The sequence below is a fragment of the Cervus elaphus genome, chromosome 1 (genome assembly GCF_910594005.1).
Source record: "Cervus elaphus chromosome 1, mCerEla1.1, whole genome shotgun sequence".
Classification (NCBI taxonomy): Eukaryota; Metazoa; Chordata; class Mammalia; order Artiodactyla; family Cervidae; genus Cervus; species Cervus elaphus.
In genome coordinates, this window is record NC_057815.1 from 86,117,658 (window position 1) to 86,141,892 (window position 24,235).

Here is a 24,235-nt window from a genome sequence, read left to right on the forward strand (position 1 = left end):
CCAATGGGCAGCTAGAGGACAAGGACACATCCTCTGTACAGGATGACTTTGGCGGGGCTCCCACTGTTTAATCACTTCCTTAATCGGCTTCACCTCCTGGTTCCATGGCATCCTGCTCTCATCAGAACAACTGATGCTCTCTCTGAGGATCCCCATGTCTCTTTGTCTCGGTCCTTGCTGGTTTTTATTTCTTTCCGTTTAGTTTGTCCTCATCCTCTCTGTATCTCTTCCTTCCCCCCTTTCTCACTCTCCCCACTCCTCCTGTCTCTCTCTTTCTCTCTCTCATGGTCTGTGTATCTCTCTTCTTTGTGTCTCTGTCTCTCTCTATGTCTCTAATTTCTTCTGTGCCTGCTTCTCTCTGTCTCATCAGAAAGGCAAAATGCAATATAACCAGAGAAAAGCATGGTCCGAAAGGACACATGCACCCCACTGTTTGTGGGGGGGCTGTGTGTGTATGTGTATAATGGAATATTACTCAGCCATTAAAAAGAATGAAGTAATGCCATTTGCAGTGACATGGATGGAACTAGAGCTCGTCATCCTGAGTGAAGTTAAATTAAGTCAGAGAGAAATATTGTATGATATCCCTTATATGCAGAATCTAAAAAGAAATGACATAAATGAACTTGTTTACAAAACAGAAACATAATCACAGACTTAGAGAATGAACTTACAGTTACGAGGGGGGAAGGATGGGGGAAAGGAATAGTTAGGGAGTTTGGGATGGACATGTACACACTGCTATATTTAAAAAGGATAACCAAAAAAAAAAGATAACCAACAAGGTCCAACCTGTGTAGAGCACAGGGAACCCTGCTCAATGTCATGTGGCAGCCTGAATGGGAGGGGAGTTTAGGGGAGAATGGATACATGTACGTGTATGGCTGAGTCCCTTTGCCGTTCACCTGAAACTATCAAAACATTGTTAATCAGCTACACTCCAATATAAAATAAAGAGTTGTTTTTTAGAAAAAGAAAAGCCCAGACCTTGCTACCTGTTGGGGTTGGGTTGCCTTTCCATCACCCCCCTAACACCCCACAAGCTCCTGATTTCTGGCCCCCTCCGTCCTGTCCCTAGAAATGCAGAACCAGCTCCTCTCCTCCCTGGGTCCACAGCAAACTGCTCCCCAACTTTGTTCCTCTTGTTAAGCGCCACAGCTTTCCAGTGCTTGCTCCCTGCAGCCTGGATCATCTCCTCCTGACAACCCTTCTCTAGGGTCTTCTCCTTCCCCCCACCTTCCTACCCTACAGTTGCTCCAATATTTCCTTCACCTGTCTTGGAACAACCCACTGGGGCACCCAATGCTTCTCCAAGAATCCCAATTAAACCATAGAGCAACATTAAATCATCCTAGTGCAAAGCCAATATGGGCATGTCTAAAGTCCATTTTTAATAAGATTGCTTCATTGTTCCTGGCCAATTCAACTAAGGAAATACCCAAAACATGTCCATTTTGAAGATGAGAGATGTTGCTATACAATCCCTACAATGCCTATTTAAAAAATTTTCTTCCTGCAGTTTTGTAAAGAGAATGCTTCTACTCATTCTACAAATTTATACTGAAGGCCTGCTACATGCTACCACAAAGGGCCACTGATTAAAAACAGGAAGTCTTGTTTCCTGACATGCTCAACAGGCCATGATCCAACACTCATCCCTATGTAATGACTCTCATTTACTCCTGAAAATCCTGCCTCTATGGGAAAAGCCACTAAATAAAACAGTATTTTTATTAAATTTAACGGTGGCTCAGTGGGTAAAGAATCCACCTGCAGTGCAGGAGATGCAGGAGACATGAGTTTGGTCCCTGGGTCAGGAAGATCCCTTGGAGGAGGGCATGGCAACCCACTCCAGTATTCTTGCCTGGAGAATCCCATGAACAGAGGAGCCTGGTGGGCTACAGGCCATAGGGTCTCAGAGAGTCGGACACAACTGAAGCAATTGAGCATGAGCATGCATGGGAAAAGCCATTAAATAAAACAATATTTTCATTAATTTTAATGGTAAAAATTAGAACATACATCATCTTAGCCAATGATAGTCAATTTGTACAGGTAGAATAATTTATCGCTTGAAGAATGAAGGCAAGTTTCTATATGTAATAAACAATAGTTTGAAAGTAAATGCAGTTGGCACATGAAATACAGTGAAACTGAAGTTTATTACATGTCACATGGGATGAAGAGGAGGAGGCAGATGATGGGTGAAGGGAGGTGAGTGGGAACCCAGTTGGGGAAAGGTACATTCTTCTTTCTGCACCACTGGCTCCATCAAAATGCACTTGAAATGAACTTATAGCACAGAAAAAAACATTTAGGGAAAAATGAAATCCAAACAGAAGAAGGCTTCTAAACATGGGGAAAGGATGCTCATACCTAACACACTGCAAAATCTAGTGGATGTGACCTCCTCCGCTTTCTCTTCCTAAAATGGACTGGTACAAAAAAGTGTGCAGAGTAGCATTGCTTGCAATGACACTATTTTTTTAATGATTTTTAAAAAAAAATAACCCTGACCACCACTCAAATGACCATTGATAAGGAATGGAAGTAAATCATGATACATCCATGCACAGGTATAATTTGTAGTAATTTTTTTAATCAACAAGGTAACTCTATAGTTAATGATATAGAACAATGTCCAAGATACAAAAAACAAGCTGTGGAAATACACAAGCATGATTTATACACTCATAAATATATGTTTTTTTTAAAATGATCTTCAATGCATAACACAAGAAACTATAGGTATTCATCCTAAAGAGTGGAAAGGAAGAAGAGTCATTTATTTAAAATCCCCAATAACTGTTTGAATTTTATCATAAGCACTGATGACTTTTAGAATAAAAGGTAGGGACTTCCTTGGCAGAAGTGGTTAAGACTTAACCACTTAAGTAGTTAAGAAGTGGTTAAGACTTTGAGCTTCCACTGCAGGGGTTGCAGGTTCAACCCCTGGTTGGGGAACTAAGATCCTGCACGCCCCGTGGTGTGACCAGAAAAAAGAAAAAGGACAAAAGTAAATAAGAATTTTTTAAAATTAAGATCAAAACATAGAGGAAATTTTGCTACCTCTGAAAATTTCATGTTGTTATCTAGATATCCGATTACTCCAGGATACACAGGAGTGCTAGGAGCATCCCCATGGGAGTCACTTTTCTGCTTCGACTTTTCCTGAAATGTTCCCTCTTCCAGCCTCCAGCTCAGCCGTCCTCCTAACCTCTCCTGGTGGAAGGGTAGCACCCAACAGCTTCTTCATTTATCTGATTCGCCCACTCCGTGAAATCACTTGAGGGCTTTTCCAAAGGAACAACTCCCTCTTCTAGACATTAATTAAAAAGTCAAATTTCTGTTTTACTTACTATCCTAAGGTCCAAACAGAAAAGTCAAACTTCCCTGACTCCACAGAGGCCCACAAAAGCCTCTCTGAGGAGACTTCATATAAGCAAAGAAAATTCATTTGAAAAGGTGAAGCCCGTCATTCAGCAGGAAGCTCCCAGCCCCGCAGCAGGTACATGCCAGGCGCTGACCTCCACCGTAATAATACCTGTTTCTGTGGAGAGAGGACTAAATTCCATCAGACTGGGCTCTCAGAGCCCCGGTTCATGATGTGGTGGCCTATGCTGACGCCTCCTGAGGTGAATCTGCTTTTTAATCATCTCCTCCATTCCAGTCTCCTCATCCCTTAAACATGGGTGCTTATGCTTACCTCTGCTGCTTCGAGGGGAGAAGAAATCAATCAGGGATGACCAAAGCACTACATGCCTACAAAATACAATAAAATAATCACAGCTATTTCAGCTTAAAAACCCACCAGGGCCTCCAGATCACTTGGGAAAAGCATTTTATATGTGAATAGAAATCACACCATCTGCTGTCCTTCCCTAGTTTTTAAATCAGATCAGTGCCAAATCACACATCAAAGAAAGAAGAAAATAAGACCTTTTTGAACTTCATCATAACTTCATGATGATCTGCGTCCCATAGAAGCTCAGTTTTTCCTTCTAAGACCTGGATCTTCCCCAAGGATAGTCACTCAGGTCAATTTCACAATTGACTGACTTTAAAAAAAAAAAAAAAGTCTACATCATACACACATACCCCCCACTGGAAGGCACTCTCCAAACACTGAAAAGAATTGGTATCAGATCATCATGTAGGAAGGAAAGAATGGAGTTTTTTGTTTGCTTATTTGTTTATAATTCTCTCTAAGAAATGTTTAACAACCTCGGGGCTTTTTGTCTTTTTCTTAGAGCTCATTTTATCATATTTATTTTTGGCTAGGCCATGCTGCTTGCAGGATTTTATTTCCTTGACCAGGAAATAAACCTGTGCCACCTGCAGTGGAAGCTTGGAGTGTTAACCACTGGACCACAAGGGAAGTCCCGAGGAAAGAGTTCCTTTTTAGAAATCAACCAAATTAGGGATCTAAATATGAAGAAGCTGGTGAAACAGACCAGAAAGTAAAGCATCATTTTCACAGGCAAACACATATAATCTCTTCCATCTTCATTCAATAAATATTTATTAGTCACCTACTAGGAAGGAGTGGGAAGGCCTGGAAAGAGCACAGACTTTGGGAAAAGAATGAACATGGGCTCTACAACTTGCTACTTCTAAGATTTGGGGCAAGTTGCCTTACCTCTCTGATCCTAATTTTTTATTAAGGGAGGATTTTAATATCTCCTTTATAGAGCTGTTTTGAGAATTAATAACATAACATATTTAAAATACTTAGCATAGTCCTGGCATTAGGGACACCATCAAGGTTTATTATCTATTCTCATTCTCTGTCCCAAGCAACAGTGAGAAGACAGACAGAGTTCTGGCCCTCAAAGGGCCAGAGAAACCTACCAGAGAAACGTTCCTCCCAAATCCTTTCTCATTTAGGAAAACACTAAAGTCACACCTAGACTGGGGATGTTAAGATCTCATTGGCTTCCAGGTCACAAACACAGCTGAATTACACACACAAGGGAATATCAGAAGGCAAGAAACCCTTTCCTGAGGAAAACTGGGGCTAACCCTGCAATGCAAAACTGCCTCGCACCAATTACTCCGATCCAGGCGGAGGTGTCTGGGTGTAGTGGATAATTAGTGGCTGCCCCAGTCTTGGCACTGACATGACTGGTACTATTTAATGTAATTACATTACAGCAAAATGATGAGTTTTCCCATAATTGGTAGTTACAGCATAATTGAGACTACACAGAATATTAACACCCTAATTGCCAGAGCCTTCCAAAAACTGTTAGTTAAGTAAATGTTTCCCTTCTCTCTGGGCAGCAAAATGAGGGAACTGGAACTTTCTAGGACAGCCGCTCACTTTTGCCCTTCTTGTACTTCATGCACCAATCTCCTCAGATTTTTCAAGGGATGGGTCTCTGAGCTCTGCAGGACTCCATGTCATGGGCTTACTGCCTTCCTTCCTTATTAAACCTGCAGTGACAACCAGCAAAGATCCGACAGACTCATTCACAAGTACGACAGCAAGCACCAGGCTCAGAGTGAGGCAAGTTGGTTCAAACCCTGGCTTGCCCACTTTATTTCCCTGTGACTTTAGCAATCACATTAAGGAGCTTCCCTGGTGGGTCAGACGGGAGAGAATCTGCCTGCAATGAGGGAGACCTGGGTTCAATCCCTGGGTTGGGAAGATCCCATAGAGAAGAGAATGGCTACCCACTCCAGTATTCTTGCCTGGAGAATTCCATGGACAGAGGAGCCTGGCGGGCTACCGTCCATGGAGTTGCAAAGAGTTGGACATGAATGAGTAACTATCACTTTCAAGCTAACTAAGCCTTCTTTTCCTCACTAAAATGAAGATTATACCACTCACCTTATGGTACTAATTTAGCAGGTAAAACAGTTACAGTACACAGTCGGTGCTTAAGAAATATTAGTTAAATTTGAGGGTAACTTACTTAGCAAAATGAATAGGCTGGGGACTTCCCTGGTGGTCCAGTGGCTAAGACTCCACACTCCCAATGTAGGTGACCCAGGTTCAATCCCTGGTCAGGGAACTAGTTCCCACATGTCATAACTAGAGTACCCATGCCAGAACTAAAAAAATCTCTCATCCTGTAACAAAGGTCCAAGACCAGGGCAGCCAAATAAATAAATACATAAATACTTTTTAATAAAATCAACAGGATGTTGTTCCCAGGATTATTCCCATTTTTAATGGTAAAACAAACATTCTGAATTAAATCAAAGTCATAATTCAACAGGTAGTTAAAGTATTTGAGGAAGTAGAACAAGTTTTCCCAAACTCCTTAAGTGTCATAATAGTGTCTAGCCACTTAACAGGTAGAATCGTGTGAAGGTTTAATACACATACCACAAATCCAGATGGCTCAGGTTCAAATCCCAACTCTGACACTGTCTAATTGTGGGGCCCTGGGAAAGTGGCTTAACCAATCCACATTACTACCTCCATCTACAAGGGAGGGTTATTAATTGTACCTAACTCCTGGGGTTGTTATGAGGACCAAGTAAGTTAAAACACATAAAGTTAAGAGTAACTGGCACATTGTGCACTCAATGTGTTGATGTTATCAAGATTCTTATTCTATTGACTGCTGATCTAATTGTACTTTCACTGATAAAAGGGATAAAATAATCACGAGAACCAGAAGGATGTCCATTTGCATCAGGAAAGCTACAAACTTGGAGAAGGAATGAAAGGTTTATAGTCTCATAGCAGCAATAACTTATGTTCACTTTATCATAAATGCTATAATCTAAGAGTCATTATGAAAAGTAAAATATGAACTTTCTTAGATTCCACCAGTAATACAAAGGTATTAATGTCATTTTGAGACCCCAGGGTACTCTAGGATAGACCAATGGAAGGGCTCATAACCAGAACCTGGCTCAATAAAGGCACAAATAATGAAAAACTCACCAATAAAAATATTTTGTTTCTTCTAAATTCAAGGATTAGATTAATTAAACTGTAGCAGGGTATAAGTTTATGCTTCTCCTTTCCAAGTTTGACCAGTCCAATGAGATGCTTTCAACAAGCATTTTGCTTGCCTTATATTTTGCCAACTTCTATTACCTCATATTTGGAAAGGTGGTTGACAATACTAAAGAAATAGAAGTCTGTGTCTTAAACTGTGTCATCTCAGAATCTCCATAGAGATGAACATCAAGGTGAAACAGAATTCATTAAATTAAAGGAGACAGATTTATGCCCTTCGGTGAAATTGCTACCATTTTGTCTACCCAAGATCTGATCTCTGGTGGAAATGTCATTCCCTGCCCACGCTCCTCACATACAAACTCTAATCGTGAGGTCTACATAGAAGTAGTCACATTCTTAAAGATCACAACCCCAAGACCACTAATGATTTATCCTGCATTGGGCCACAGACTCAAACAGAGAAGATAATATTCTATCCAGTTGGCTGCAATTGGTCAGCTCAGGGGAAGCCATCTGACTCCTCCCATCACCCTCAGCCAATCAGATGCTTTCCAAGGACTGACTCACAGATTGTCTGATTAAGTTGTTTCCAATGGTAAGAGCTATAAGACAGAAAACTTAGAACCACTGGTAACAATGGTTCCCCTTGCTTTGTACAAAAAGGAAAAGAAAAGAAAGAAGCAGTCTCTGGTGAGAAAAAGTGTAGGGGACACAGTAACAAATGGGAGAGGACTCGTCATGCCCCAGCCCTTCTTTTAGTCTCTTCTCTTCCTGTATTTCTGGGATTTGATTAGCCAGCCTCCCTTAGATTCCATAGGCTAATCAATTCTCCTTTCTGACAAGTTATATTTCTGTCTCTTGCAACCAAAACCGCTTTCCTTAGATGTGTCCCTAAATTCTGGGAAGAAGCAAAATGTCATCTTTAAAAAAGCATAAGTAGGTGAGTTTTGATATCATCTCCCCAAACTTTCTCAGATGTTTTCACAGAAGGAAGAAAAGACAGGCTGTGTGGTTCAGTGAATAAAGAAGGAAACTTTCGGGGACGCGGGGCGCGCTGTCGGGCGGGGGCGAGATTCGGGCCGGTTGTGCCGTTGCGAGGCTGCAGCTGCGATCGCTGCGGTGGGCCCAGAGTTGTATTCTGACTTGGTAAATTTGGAGAAGCCAGTGGCCCTGCGTCTGTCTGGGGTGTGCTGCAAGTCAAATCATTGTTCGGATAAGGTATAATTGAAACGTGACCCTTTCTTCAGAGATGTCAAAAACAAACAAATCTAAGTCTGGATCTCGCTCTTCTCGATCAAGATCTGCATCAAGATCTCGTTCTCGTTCGTTTTCGAAGTCTCGATCCCGAAGTCGCTCTGTCTCTCGTTCAAGGAAGCGCAGGCTGAGTTCTAGGTCTCGTTCCAGATCATATTCTCCAGCTCATAACAGAGAGAGAAATCACCCAAGAGTATATCAGAATCGAGATTTCCGAGGTCACAACAGAGGCTATAGAAGGCCCTATTATTTCCGTGGGCGCAACAGAGGCTTTTATCCATGGGGCCAGTATAACCGAGGAGGCTATGGAAACTACCGCTCAAATTGGCAGAACTACCGGCAAGCATACAGTCCTCGTCGGGGCCGTTCCCGATCCCGGTCCCCAAAGAGAAGGTCCCCTTCACCAAGGTCCAGGAGCCACTCCAGAAACTCCGATAAGTCTTCCTCTGACAGGTCAAGACGTTCCTCGTCCTCTCGTTCTTCCTCCAACCACAGCCGAGTTGAATCTTCTAAGCGCAAGTCTGCGAAGGAGAAAAAGTCCTCTTCCAAGGATAGCCGGCCGTCCCAGGCTGCTGGGGATAACCAGGGAGATGAGGCCAAGGAGCAGCCATTCTCTGGAGGCACCTCTCAAGACCCAAAAGCATCTGAGAGCTCAAAGCCATGGCCAGACGCCACCACATACAGTGCTGGTTCTGCATCACGGGCCTCAGGGGTGTCTGAGCTGAGTCCCCGGGAGCGAAGCCCAGCTCTGAAAAGCCCCCTCCAGTCTGTGGTGGTGAGGCGGCGGTCACCTCGTCCTAGCCCTGTGCCAAAACCTAGCCCTCCACTTTCCAGCACATCCCAGATGGGCTCAACTCTGCAGAGTGGTGCTGGGTACCAGGGTGGGACTCACCAAGGTCAGTTTGACCATGGCTCAGGGTCCTTGAGCCCATCCAAAAAGAGTCCCGTGGGTAAGAGTCCACCGGCCACTGGCTCAGCATACGGCTCATCCCAGAAGGAGGAGGCTGCTGCTCCAGGAGGAGCAGCCTATGCAAAGAGGTATCTAGATGAACAGAAGACAGAGAATGGAAAAGATAAGGAACAGAAACAAACAAATACTGATAAAGAGAAAATGAAAGAGAAAGGGAGCTTCTCTGATGCGGGATTGGGTGATACAAAAATGAAATCTGATTCATTTGCTCCCAAAACTGATACTGAGAAGCCTTTTCGGGGTAGCCAGTCTCCCAAAAGGTATAAGCTCCGAGATGACTTTGAGAAGAAGATGACTGACTTCCACAAGGAGGAGATGGATGATCAAGATAAAGATAAGGCTAAAGGAAGGAAGGAATCTGAGTTTGATGATGAACCCAAATTCATGTCGAAAGTCATAGCAGGTGCAAGCAAAAACCAGGAGGAGGAGAAGTCAGGCAAATGGGAGGGCCTGGTGTACGCACCTCCAGGGAAGGAAAAGCAAAGAAAGACGGAGGAGTTGGAGGAGGAATCCTTTTCAGAGAGATCCAAAAAGGAGGAGCGAGGAGGATCCAAGAGAAGCGAAAGTGGGCACAGGGGATTTGTGCCTGAAAAGAATTTCCGAGTGACTGCTTACAAAGCAGTCCAGGAGAAGAGCTCTTCACCCCCCCCAAGAAAGACCTCTGAGAGCCGAGAGAAGCTAGGAGCCAAAGGAGACTTTTCCACAGGGAAGTCTTCCTTTTCTATTACTCGAGAGGCCCAAGTCAATGTCCGGATGGACTCTTTTGATGAGGACCTTGCAAGACCCAGTGGCTTATTGGCTCAGGAACGAAAGCTTTGTCGGGATCTAGTTCATAGCAACAAAAAGGAGCAGGAATTTCGATCCATTTTCCAGCACATACAGTCAGCTCAGTCTCAGCGGAGCCCCTCAGAGCTGTTTGCCCAGCATATAGTGACCATCGTTCATCATGTTAAAGAGCATCACTTTGGGTCCTCCGGAATGACATTGCATGAACGCTTTACTAAATATCTAAAGAGAGGAAGTGAACAGGAGGCAGCTAAAAACAAGAAAAGCCCAGAGATTCACAGGAGGATAGACATTTCCCCCAGTACATTCAGAAAACATGGTTTGGCTCATGACGAAATGAAAAGTCCCCGGGAACCTGGCTACAAGGCTGAGGGAAAATACAAAGATGATCCTGTTGATCTCCGCCTTGATATTGAACGTCGTAAAAAACATAAAGAGAGAGATCTTAAACGAGGTAAATCAAGAGAATCAGTGGATTCCCGAGACTCAAGCCACTCAAGGGAGCGATCAGCTGAGAAAACAGAGAAAACTCATAAAGGATCAAAGAAGCAGAAGAAGCACCGGAGAGCACGAGACCGGTCCAGGTCATCATCATCTTCCTCTCAGTCATCCCACTCCTACAAAGCGGAAGAGTACACTGAAGAGACGGAAGAGAGAGAGGAGAGTACCACGGGCTTTGACAAATCAAGACTGGGGACCAAAGACTTCTCGGGTCCAAGTGAGAGAGGAGGCAGAGCCCGAGGGACCTTTTTTCGAGCCAGAGGAAGAGGCTGGGGCAGAGGCAACTATTCTGGTAACAACAGCAGCAGCAGCAACAACGATTTTCAGAAGAGAAGCCGGGAGGAGGAATGGGACCCTGAGTACACACCCAAAAGCAAGAAGTACTACTTGCATGATGACCGTGAAGGCGAAGGCAGTGAGAAGTGGGTGAGCCGGGGCCGGGGCCGAGGAGCCTTCCCCCGTGGTCGGGGCCGGTTCATGTTCCGGAAATCCAGCACCAGTCCCAAGTGGGCCCATGACAAGTTCAGTGGGGAGGAAGGAGAGATTGAAGACGATGAGAGTGGGACAGAGAACCGAGAAGAGAAGGACAATTTACAGCCTACAACTGAGTAGCGGCCACCCTTGCCGGGAGCCCCTGCCCGAGGGAGAGAGGCGCCAGGAAGATGGCTGGTGAGGAGCTAAACAGAGGAGCCTCGAGAAGATTCTGAAAATCCCACCCCTACCCCCCACCAGCCATGCAAAATCCTACAACTGCCGAAGAGCATCCTGGCGTCCCACCAGACAGAGGCAGCTGGCTGTGGGGCCTGGGGTCAGGCCCAGCTCTTGAGCAGAACACACCATGTTGGGCTTTAGCTACGTGTTTCTCGTTTATTGTTGGTGTGTGGGGTGGGGGCTGGGGTAGGGAGGGCAGAGCGATAACTTGGATTTTGGTTTGTTCCCTGTTAGAAACCAACAATTTTATTCTTCATTTCATTTCATTTGGAGCTGAGGACTAATTTGATGATTTTCAGTCTCTTTATCCTTATTTTAAAAGCCCCCTCTTCTTTTTTTAGGCATATATAGTAACATTAGCAGAAAGATTTAATTTGGGCAACTTTGATTCTTAAAAGAGAAAACAAAGCATGTGAATAAATATTGACGTGTTCACCTCAAAAAAAAAAAAAAAAAAAAAGAAGGAAACTTTCAGGCCTTGGACTGAAGAACTCCCCCTACCATTCTCTAGTTAGTCACTTGGGCAGGCCCTTTAGCCTATTTAGTCGTTTATAAAGGGATTATATTACAAGACTTCTTTCTAAGACTCCTTCAAGCACCCAAATCCTAATTTTCAGTTATATTTCTCTAAGTCAATTGCTTCCAGGATATTAAGATTCCCCAGTGCCTGTCTAGCAGAAGTTTTTTTTTTTTTTTTTTTTAAACTTCTCCCCATTCTCCTTTGGATAGTCTGGAAGCCTGTGTTAGCATTTGAGTCACTAATCTTCTCACTCATCCTTTCTTCAATTAAATCCAGCACTTCTCAGAAAATGGCTGGAAGGCGACAGCTTGGATGGCAGAGAAAGAGGATTAACAGGAGCGGCTTGTGGGCAAGATAAGACTAATGAAGAAACAGTGTGCAGTGATCGCCTCTCTGGAGAGGAGTTTAACCTTGGGGAGGAACCAGTGGTGGCTGGAGACACCCGTTCCTTTGAGAGAAGGTTGCAGAAATTAGCCTACAGGGTTACACTCAGCAAGACAGAGGGCCTTAAGGAAAGGCACTTGGAATTGGTTCAGGCCCATCTGTGGGCAGCAGATGTCACCAGGAGCTCGGGGCTGGGATGTGAGCCAAGGTCGAGGAAGAAGTCAGGAAAGCCCTCGTTGACAGAGCTGCGGAGCCGGCGGCCATGTCTGCCGCAGAAATGAACCGCTTGCTTCCAACGCTTGCAGCCGGCTTTGCTGTATCCGAGAAGCACCTGAAGATGGAAAATGCGCCTCCCAAGCAGGTCGCAGCCTTGCCTGGGACGTCTGAAACGGAATGTTTAATCACGGTAGCGCACTTTCTCCAGCCTCCTCAGGACAGAAGGGAATCCCTAATGAAATGATTGCTCTGCTGACTGAATTAAAGATTTCCAGTTAGGATGCTTGTAAACACACCGTGTTAACGTGTTCAAATGTTAATGGCCGCAGCTTTGTGGAGACCCTGACCCCACGGTGAACTCATTTCAGGCAACAAAGTGTTGGGAGAAAATGGAGCTTGCCAAGGGGAACCAGCTGTGGTTGCCAGAACATTCTCAGCCTGGAAAAGTGTTTCTGATTAGGAAAAGGGGAAAAAGGAGAGAAGAGGACAAGAACTGTACCTAAAGACAGAAGGGGGACTTCCCTGGTGGTCCGGTGGCTAAGACTCCCCACTCCCAATGCAGAGGGCACAGGTTTGAGCCTGGTTGGGGAGTTCCGATCCTGCATACCACACTGCATAGCCTAAAACATGTATTTTTTAAAATTAAAGATGGGAAGGAAGGGGTCAGAGGACAGATAAAGCTGCTCCTGTCCTGATGGACAACCTCTGCCATCTTCCCCCACCCAACTTTATACCAATTCTTTTTTTTTTTACAAATTTATTTATTATTTTATTTTATTTTTGCTTGTGCTGCATCTTCATTCCGGCACACAGGCTTTCTCTAGTTGGGAGGAGGGGGTGGGGACCACTCTTCATTTCCGTACATGGGCCTCTCATTGTAGTGGCTTCTCTTGTTATGGAGCACAGAATCTAGAGCGCTGGGGCTTCAGTAGTTGTCTCACAGGAGCTTAGTTGCCCTGAGGCCTGTGGGATCTTCCCAGACCAGGGATTGAGCCTGTGTCCTCTGCATTGATGGGCTGATTCTTAACCACTAGGTAACCAGGGGAGCCCCACACCCCCTCAAACCTTCTCTTTATTATCCCAGTTTTTTAAATCACATATTCCACAGTTTGAAGCCGCACCAAGTATATCTGCCCAAGTTCCGTATAGTCAAAGCTATGGTTTTTCCAGTAGTCGTGTATGGATGTGGGAGTTGGACTATAATGAAAGCTGAGCATTGAATAATTGGTGCTTTTGAACTGTGGTGTTGGAGAAGACTCTTGAGAGAGTCCCTTAGACTGCAAGGAGATCCAACCAGTCCATCGTAAAGGAGATCAGTCCTGGGTGTTCATTGGAAGGACTGATGCTGAAGGTGAAACTCCAATATTTTGGCCATCAGATGCGAAGAACTGACTCATTTGAAAAGCCCCTGATGCTGGCAAAGACTGAAGGCAGGAGGAGAAGGGGACGACAGAGGATGAGATGGCTGGATGGCATCACTGACTCAGTGGACATGAGTTTGAGTAAACTCTGGGAGTTGGCGATGGACAAGGAGGCCTGGCATGCTGCAGTCCGTGGGGTCACAAAGAGTTGGACATGACTGAGCAACTGAACTAACAGCCTCACACACTGATCCAACACGTTGGAGAGAGAGAAATAATTTTTCCCCCAATGTATTTTTTAAAGCCACCAGAAGGGTGTGCATCTGTAGAGGTGGCCAGCTCTCCTGTGACCTCACAGGGTCTGCAGCGAGGGTGACACACACAAGCCAGCCTTAGAGGTGACAGGCGGCAGCCCACTTCCTGCGATGGCCCCGCTGCCATCTGCATCTGAGTCAGCGGGGGGACCGAGGCACAGCGGGCCACGAGGCGGCTGCCAAATTACAGAGCAGCCGCACCGAGGGCGGTGGGGGGAGGGGAGGAGGAAGCCCACTAATAGCTTGCGAGCATGTCTTCTAAAAAGCGTGTTAGCCAAACAAGCTGCCATCCCTTAATCCCTCCCACTCCTGCCTGAATGTACGCTAATTGAAAATTAAGTTTTCAATTTGAAGCCATTTTCTAATTCTGTCTCATTCAGGAGCAGTTAGAGCCCCGGTGTTTTGCTGAATTCCCAACTCGCTTTTCACAAGCTGCCTCAGGAAGCCTACAAAAGAGCCTTGTCAACACGTCCCTGACAGCAGCAGGGACGGGGCAGGGACCAGGCTAAAGATGCTACAGATCTTGAATGGAGGTGGAAGACGGTTCCTCCTTCCTTTTCACAACCCCTGGGTCAAATTTGGCAAGAGAGACCCTCTCATTCATCACTGCCCCATCCCCAGAGTGTTAGGGAAGCCTGGCCAATGAGACCATAAGCTCCCTGCGGGCAGGTACTCTGGTATCTAGATGACCCTTGATCTTCTAGGGTTTCAGACTCCAGGGCACAGACCTGCTTAAAAGAAGAGCAGAATGTCATACTAAATAATGAAAAGCAGGTTTACTGGGGGCTCTGTATGGTGGCTTCCCTTGGTGGCTCAGATGGTAAAGAATCCACCTGCAATGCATGAGACCAGGATTCAGTCCCTGGGTTGGGAAGATCCCCTGCAGAAGGGCCTGGCAACCCACTCCAGTATTCTTGCCTGGAGAATTCCATGGGCAGAGACGCATAGTGGGCTACAGTCCATGGGGTCGCAAGGACTCAGACACGACTGAGCAACTGAGCGCCTGTACTGAAACCTAAAATGAAAATTACAGAAATTGATTTATTTTTGCTTATATTTGATAAAATGTAGGTCATCATTATTCCAGAACCAAGAATAAATCGTGTATTGATTCCTTTGGCGTAATTTTTCCACACAATTGTATGACTGCACAGTCAGGCATTCTTGATTTTGTATTTAACTTTCACAGCAAGAGCAAATAAGAGAATCTTTTTTGAAAAATACTTAAAATCTTTCTCAGTTTTCCCAAGGCACTCTCTTAAGCATTGGGTATTCTAATCATTCTCTCTTGAAGAAGCTCAGACATCCTCATCCTTGTCTATGGCTTTAATTTTGAAGCCTTCTTCACAATCCAGTTTTGCCAAACAGCATACGTGCAATTCAGATGATCTTTCAACCTCAATTCCATTGACTTCATGAAATCCCATCCCTTTTGTAGTATCTCCAGTTTCACTTTGCAGTTGACTTACATTGAATTTGCTTTGCAATTATCAAATGTTCACCCTTCATAAGTCATCAAGAGCCTGACACCCACCCACAAAGACACTGGGTAACACAAGAGGATGGAAATCAGGGCAGATCAGGGAAGGATGTCTGATGGGAATTGTTGTAAGTGGTGGGTTCATTAGAGACTATTTTCATTTGCAAAACCTTTCCTGAGCAATTTCATAGGATTCCCATGATTTGCTAAGTAACTCAGAAATCTGCCACAGGTTGTTACTAGGGGGTGACTTCAAAATAATCTAATTCTAATGAATGGCTAGGCTACTAGGGAGGAGAAAGAAGGAGGCTTTGGGGGGGAATTTAATTCATGAAGTCTTCCCAAGACATCATTATAAATAAAGTATGATAAATGACATGACCACTACACCCCCCTCTTCTCAGCGTCTGTGACAAGCAAGAATCTCATGTGCTTTGACTTAAATGCAGGTCTGAAAATGCAGATTTCATGATTAATGGAGCTTGAGTGACATAAGTGTAAACTGAAATCTTGGGAACAGAAGGAAATGGGTAAATAATACATGTGAATTTGCGTGGGGCTTGAGGAATGGGAGAGGGGAGCAGGGATGATGATGCAGAAGCTTAAAGAAGCTTCCAGGGGCAGGTAGAAGTAAAAAGACTGGAGGAAACTCAAAGCTCAAGGGGGACAGGAAAGGAAAAGAAAGATCCAGTATAAGATACACACCCACCTTGCTGGAACTGGACTAAGACACCAGCTATTAAAAGTGCAGATTCACAGAAAGAAAAGCAGTGGTTTGAGTGCTGGTCGAGAACGTAGTTCAACAAGAACTTGAGAGTTGCACTTGGTTCTCCCACATGATTGTGCTTCAAATCTGCATCAACCGTGGTATGACCACAGGTAAGTGACCTAACTTCTCTGCCCTTTTGTTCCTCATTAATAAAACAAGATGTCACTTTCCATTTCAAAGAGCCTTTGAGGATTAGAGCTAGTATCCATGTTACTGTGATATATACTGTATCCTGCCTGGTACATGTTAGTCTCTCCCTAAGTGGTAGCTATGATGATAATAATGATGATGATATGGGTGGGGCCAACACGTACCTGAGTTTCCCAGGTGGCTCAGTGGTAAAGAATCTGGCTGCCAATGCAGGAGACACAAGAGACACAGGTTTGATCCCTGGGTTGGGAAGATCCCCTGGCATAGAAAACGGCAATCCACCCCAGTATTCTTGCCTGGAAGATCCCATGGACAGAGAAGCCTGGAGGGCTTCAGTTCACGGGGCTGCAAAGAGTCTGACACAACTGAACACCCAACATGTACCCAGCCACAGTAAAACTGGATAAGCCTGAGCCAACGAGTTACTAGTCCTGACCTCACTGCAAAGCAGACCTTGTTCACTATACACGTGATGAAGGTGTGAGCACTAAAGAATAGGCCATCAGAGCCAAGTAAGAAAGAGCCTGTAGCCATCCAGCGTTGAGACAAAGTGAAGAGAAGCCTCCAGAGTCAGCACATGCTCTCAGAGGTGACCAGGAGCAGCTTCCCCTGCGTGTGGCTAGGACAGTCCCAGCCCAGAAATCAGCCAACGTGTGTGTGAAAAGTTTTGCCATCCTTGACACTGCAAGATTAACGGCAGGAAAAAGAAGACACCACTGAAGTACCAAATCATGGAAAAGGCAGGATGATTGGGAGGTTAATTCCTGGCTCCTTGAAAATGATAATAAGGACACCAATCTAAGGCTTTAATGCTGGGTACTTGGGTCAAGTTGGGTTGCCTGGCAGCAGAGCCTAAAGCCGTCACTTGGATGCATGTGACTTATTGAGGTCGTGCACTCAGGAAGGACCTGAATGGGAGTGAAGCAGCAGGAAAAAGCTGGGCAAGGATGCGGTCTCAGGTAAAGTCTAGACTTGGTCAGTAAACAGGGAGGGGAGGTCAGCCTCCCAGGCATCTCCAAAAAGGTGGCTCATGTCAGCCAAGGACAGGGCTCCATAGAAGGTCACCAGTATGGATCGGGATGGGTGCCCGACCTCGTAAAGGATCTGGGAGGGGCACCAATGGTTTCAACACTGTTCTAGGCAGGTGCTTTGGGGGCATTCATTCACGATGATCCCCCGAGATCCTCCTGATCTACAGAAGAGAAAAGTGAAGCTCAGATAGTCTAAGTAAGTTGCTCTCAGTCACCCAGCTCATGTAACAGAGCCAGGATATGAACCCTGGCACTCTGGTTCTGGAACCCATACACCTGGCCACTGTTCCACCTTATGAGACACTGTTATAGGCTGAGTTGTGTCCCCTCCAAAAAAGATGTTTGAAGTCCTAACCCTCAAAATATGACCTTACTTGGGTCTATGGTCGCTGGGGATGGAATGAGTTAAAATGAGGTGGTTGTAGAGTAGGACATACAGTAGGAAGTGTCCTCAAAAATGTCCTTAAAAGAAGACATGTGAGGAAAGAACATCATGTGAAGACAGAGGCGGGGATTAAGGGCATGCAGCAGCAAGCCAAGGACCTCGGAGGACTACTGGCAAAACACCAGAAGCTAGGAAGAAGCGAGGAAAGATTCTCCTCTACAGGTTCCAGAGGGGGCATGGCCATGCTGATGGGTTAATTGCATACTCCTAGCCTCCAGAATCGGAGAAGGCAATGGCACCCCACTCCAGTACTCTTGCCTGGAAAATCCCATGGACAGAGGAGCCTGGTAGGCTGTAGTCCACGTGTTTGCAAAGTCAGACATGACTGAGCAACTTCACTTTCACTTTTCACTTTCATGCATTGGAGAAGGAAATGGCAACCCACTCCAGTGTTCTTGCCTGGAGAATCCCAGGGACAGCGGAGCCTAGTGGGCTATGGGGTTGCACAGAGTCGGACACAACTGAAGCGACTTAGCAGCAGCAGCCTCCAGAATGGGGAGAGAATACTCTTCTGTTGTTGGTTTTTGTGTGTTTTTTTCTGGCTGCAGCGGGTCTAAGTTGCCTCACACAGGATCTTCATTGCATCATGCAGAATCTTGCCTTGCAGTTCACAGACTCTCTTGTTATGATCCAAGGGCTCAGTAGTGCAATGAGGGCTTAGTTTCTCCTCGGCATATGGGATCCCCTGACCAGGGATCGAACCTGCATCCCTTGCATTGCAAGGTGGATTCTTAACCCCTGGACCACCAGGGAAGTCCTTTTTACTGTTGTTTTAAGCCACCAGTTCATGACACTTTGTTACAGGTGCCCTCGGACCCCAATACAGGTACTAAGAGAAGGTCCTAAGTATTGGGGAAGAAGCTGTTCTAGTATAGATATTAAGTTTACGCTCAAAATAATGGTTTACTCAACTGTACATTATAATCACAGGCAAGTGTTCAAACTGATGTTTATACAAGAAATTCATACAAGCCTCAGGGAGACCTTAAGCTGCCTGTTTAAGCTCTGGGGCTTGGAGTCATACTGGCTGGTGATACAATTCCACATCAGCCCTTTGTGTAGCAGCTGTGTAGCCTTGGGTCAGTGTATTGGCCTCTCAACTCTTCCTGTTTTTTATTAATGAAACGGTGACAATAGTGGTACCCTCTTCTTAGAATTCCAAGGAGGATTAACGAAATAATACACTTAGCGTACAGCATACAGTCTGGTACAGAGTGAGTACTGAAGGTGGGATGTTATTTTATTCCTGCTTTGAAATCCAGCCACTGTGGACTTGGGAAAAGCCGAGTTCACTTCTCGGTTCTACTCTTGGATATGCCTGCACCTCTGAGCCTCCTTTCCTCGGCTATAAGTGGGGTTGAGCTAACATATGGCTGGAGAAGTAAAGCAATCAAATACATCCTCTAAGAGTACTAATGCTCTTTGTAAATGTGACACGTGATAATGATGCAAGCTTATCGTTCTCCACTAGTTAAAGAGAATGAATCATGGGGCTGGCAGGAGGAATCGCTTCCTTCTGGGATCCTGTAGGTCAGAACCTCTCGACTTTAATGAGTATGTGTTTCACCTGGGTTGCTGCTTAAACTGCAGATTCTGATTCAGCGGGTCTGGGATGAAGCCTGACGTTCTGCTTCTCTAAGCAGCTCTCAGAAGCCCACATGGTGGGTCCAACATTCACTGAGCCATGTGGATGCCTGGCAAAATACCATGAGATTTACCCATCAGATGGGGTCTACATCTTGACCCTTAGGACTGCATCCCCTCTGAATTTAGCAAAATAATATAGAAGCTCTTGTGTTATAATTTTATATCTGTGCTTGAAGTATTGGGGATAAACACCGTCAGAAGAACTAAGACCCCTGGGGGTAGAGAGGACCGCCTATTTGTGCCCTGGGGGGTGCTTAAGCCTTCCCAAGGGAGCCCCCTCAATCTCAATCATTTTCACTACTCCCCCCGGCCCAAACCACAAAACAGCGAAGAGCGAATGCTGGATGAAGGAAAATGATGGGGAGTTATCACCACCTACTGGATTAGGAAAGAAAGGTAAGGGTACGCACAGTAAACTATTTCACGGATCCTAGCTCTTTAGTCTAAAAAGGGCCAACGTGTATGGCTGATTCACTTCGTGGTACAGCAGAAACTAACACAACATTTAAGTCAACTATATTCCAATTTAAAAATTAATGAAAACAAAGTTGGAAGCAGTGGTCAAGAGCAAAAAATATTCTAAAAAATCTGAGAAGGGCCAGGAAAACGAGAGGTATGAGGAATTATAAAACTGGATAAGACCTTGGGAGACCGTTGGTTCAGCCCTCTGATCATTGAGTTCACCCCAGAATATACACCATCCAGCTGATGCCATCTCTTTCCTTAGTCTTTTTGCCCGTTCCAGAAAGAATAGCAGGCTTACTATGTGTACCCAGGGACTTGATTTGTACTATCTTATTTAATCCTCACAGCAACTCTCATGTTAAAGAGAATTGACATCACCTTTGCAGCGGAGGAAACAGAAGCTTGGAGAAGTTGAGGAGTTTGCTTAAGGTCACCAGGCAGGAGGTGCTTGCTTCAAAGACTGAACCGAACAGGTAACTACGGGCAGGCACAGGCCAACCTGCTCTCTGCTCCTCCTGGCTGTGTGGGCAAGGTGCAGTCACTAAAGTGGGGAGTCAGGATCCCCCTTTCATTCTCTGATCTGCTCCCACATCAATACCACGCTTATCCTTTAGTTTTTGGACAGATTCCAAAATTGAGGCTTCTTTGGTCAGCAAGTGACAGAATTGTATCAGGTTGGCAAAAAAGTTCGTTCTGATTTTTCCACAAGATGTTTTGGAAAAACCTGGATAAATTTTTTGTCCAACCCAATACATTCTACATCTTGGGATGTATCCACTGCACTAGCTTTCTAGGGCTGCAGTAACAAAGTGCCACAAACTGAGTGTTAAAACAGAACTTAAAAAAAATAATAAAAACAGAACTTTGTTCTCTTGTAGTTCCGGAGGCTGGAATTATGAAACCAAGGCATCAGCAAGGCCATGCCCCTTCTAAAGGCTCTAGGGGAGGATTCTCCCTTGCCTCGTCCTGGCTCCCAGCACTTGCCAGGAATCCTGGTTTGTAGACACGTCACTCCAGTGTCTGCCTCCATCATCACATGACCGTCTCCCTGTGTGTCTCTGTCTCTTGTCTTCTTATAAGATTACCAGTTACACTGGATTAAACCCCTGCTGCCCTCCTGCAGTATAACCTCAGCTTAACCAACGACATCTGCGACAACTCTTATTTCCAAAGAAGATTATATTCTGGGAAGGACTCGAATGGGGTAGAGGAGAAGCAGCATTCAACTCAGTGTACATCCAACCTAGTGGCTTTCAGAGTGACCACTGATGTTGGGTTCAAATCCTGGCACTACCCTGAGCAGCTGCATAATTTGGGACAAGCTAGCTAACTTTGTTAAGCATGTTTCCTCATCTATAAAATGGGTATGATAATAATTATCTCCATCTCATAGGTTTAAGGTGAAGATTAAATAGTTAATGTATCAACAGTAACGCTCAGAACCCAGAAGTAGGATGTAACTTATAGAGCCCCAATTACTTGAGGTTTGAATCCTGCTTTGCTGTTTATTAGCTGTATAGCCCTGGGTAAGTTACTCCACCATCTACGTCACAGGATCCTAATTTGTAAATTGAGGGATGATGACGATGGTGATTATACCTACCCATGGGGAGTAGGGTGGTTGTGAACATTTAAAGAGTTAGTACAGAGCCTGGCACATAATAAATGCTCAATAAATGGGCTTCCCTAGTGATTCATGCAGTAAAGAATCTGCCTGCAATGCAGGAGATGCAGGTTCAATCTCTGGGTCGGGAAGATCCCCTGGAGAAGGGAATGGCAACCCATTCCAGTATTCTTGCCTGGAGAATTCCAGGGACAGAGGAGCCTAGCAGGCTACAGTGCATGGTCAGACACGACTGAGCGACTAAACAACAACAAATTTTACCTAAGATCATCCATCTCAGAGCTCTGTTGAAGGATTAAATGATGAATCCATCAAGGCCATGGGTCTCAGTCCTGCTCACTAAACATGGATGATGATGAATTTACACTAGACTGATAAGAGAAAGAGAGAAACAGCTGGAGCCTTGGGCCAGAGCAACTCCATAGGCGGGAAAATTTAAAAAGTCAATATTCTGGGTTCTTCAATTTTAACTTCAGTCAGGATTATGAAGGTAGCTAAATTGAATGAGCCTCCAGATTGTTAACTCCCCAGGGTGATATCTCTGTTCCCTTCCCTCCCACACAGGCCCGAAGGCCCTGCCATCCCCCTGGCTCAGGGTCCAGCTCTGGGAGTTCCCTCAGGGCTGCTGTGATGAGTGATCCAGCTCCTCCAGCTCCTTCCTTCCTTGGGGTCCTTGCCATCAAGCCCGCAGTTTCCTTCCCACATTAAAGGTTTGATTCCTAATCTCTGAAGGAGGAATAAAATACAGCAAACTGGGGGGTGGGGGGTGGGGGGAATATTACCTTAACATACTACCTTAAGGTGCTACCTTATCCCAGACATAGATCATGGTCTATGGCAGTGGTCCCCAGCCTTTATGGCATCGGGGACCAGTTTCGTGGAAGACAATTCTTCCACAGACCGGGGGGTGGAGGGGGATGGTTCAGGCCATAATGTGAGCAATGGGGAGTGAAGGACTTAGGTTCCTAGTCTGCTGCTCACCTTCCACTGTTCAGCCCAGTTCCTAGGAGGCCACAGACAGGTAATGGTCCAGTCAGCCTCCCAGGGGTTGGAGACCCCTGTCCTAGATGATGCTGCAAATCTGGTGGTCTCCTCCTCTTTCTTTCCTGAAGATGGTGGTCACCAGTCCTCTGACTATCACAGATGCCAAGCCTTCCTACCTGCACAGGAATGACTTCCTACTGGTGGAGTTTAGGAAGACTCAAAGTGAATCATCTGCATTCATTCATTTGAAAGATATTTATCCAACATTTTCCAAGGGCACATGCTATGTCAGGCTCTGTGGGTGCAGCCGTGAACCCTACACCTTCTAGAGCTTTACTGTCCATCAGGGAGCCACTAGTGACGGGGGGATATTTCTACTTAAAGTAACTGAAACCAAATAAAAGTTAAAGTAGATTTCCTCACTTTCACTAGCCACGTTTCAAATACTCAAAAGCCACTTGTGGGACTTCCCTGATGGTCCAGTGGCTAAGATTCCATGTTCCCAATGCAGGGGGCCTGGGTTCAATTCCTGGTTAGGGAACTAGATCCCACGTGCTGCAGTTAAGACCCTGTGAGCCAAATAAATAAACAAATAAAAGCCACTGTGACTCTCGCCCACCACGTTGGGCAGAGAAGGTATAGAACATGGCCATCGTGGCAGAAGGAGCTATTGGAGGCTGCTGGTGTAGAAAGGGAAAGAGGCACTGAGCAAATCCACACACAAAAAAATAAAAAACAAGAAAAGGATTAAATAATTGCTTCTCTCAGCATCTCCAGAAAGGGTGGCATCAATCTTAAAGGGCCCCTGACCCACATAGGAAAAGCTGTGCCCACGTCTCCTCCTGGGTCTCCTTACACCATGGGGGTCTGAGAGGGAGGGGAAGGGGGCACCGTTTCCTGGAAGCCCCTTCCCCACCTGGACTCTGGGCTCTGAGCACACCCCAGATACCTGTGATACCTGCACTGATACAGCTGAGGGAACAGAAGCCGAGAGAGGTTACACCGAAGGGAAGCTGAGCTGAAGTCGCGCAGAGCCAGGAGTTGAACGTGGATTTGACTCCAAGCCTGGGCAGCCTCCTGGCAGCGTTAAGAGCTCTTCCAGGAAGCAAAAGGTGCTGACAGAGAGAATCTGCAGATGGCTCCTGAATCCTATGGCCCCACTGCATTTGGGTGGACCCATATTCTCATCGTCATCCCTCAAACAGTAAGCTTTCTTGGGATTCACAGCCTAAGTTCAGTTCAGTTCAGTCGCTCAGTCGTGTCCGACTCTTTGCAGCCCCATGGACTGCAGCACGCCAGGCCTCCCTGTCCATCACCAACTCCCAGAGCTTACTCAAACTCATGTCCACTGAGTCAGTGATGCCATCCAGCCATCTCACCCTCTGTCATCCCCTTCTCCTCCTGCCTTCAGTCTTTCCCAGCATCAGGTGAGAACATCAATGAGTCAGTTCTTTGCATCAGGTGGCCAAAATATTGGAGTTTCAGCTTCAGTATCAGTCCTTCCAATGAATATTCAGAACTGATTTCCTTTAGGATGGACTGGTTGGATCTTGCAGTCCAAGGGACTCTCAAAAATTCACAGCTTAGGTGACTGCACTCCAGTCTGGGAACCACTACTGTAACTTGGCAATGATTTAGCCTTTCTGTCCCTCAACCTTCTCACTTTTAAAATGAAAGAGAACAATAGTTCTTACCTCACGG

At 45.5% G+C, this 24,235-nt stretch overlaps 1 protein-coding gene, 1 long non-coding RNA gene and 1 other non-coding gene across 3 annotated transcripts in view; 2 read left to right on the top strand and 1 right to left on the bottom strand.

The window, feature by feature from the left end:
- Positions 1 to 24,235, bottom strand: part of LOC122698550 — a 47,469-nt gene that overhangs the window by 15,571 nt on the left and 7,663 nt on the right. The gene's annotated exons all lie outside the window — the stretch shown is intronic.
- TRNAG-CCC lies at positions 5,945 to 6,017 on the top strand. Its single transcript has one exon. It is a non-coding gene; the product is annotated as a tRNA-Gly (tRNA).
- On the top strand, positions 7,969 to 11,495 carry LOC122698541 (thyroid hormone receptor-associated protein 3-like). Its single transcript, XM_043909692.1, has one exon. It carries the CDS (start codon positions 8,172 to 8,174, stop codon positions 11,043 to 11,045), a length of 2,874 nt encoding a protein of 957 aa, XP_043765627.1. The 5' UTR covers positions 7,969 to 8,171; the 3' UTR covers positions 11,046 to 11,495.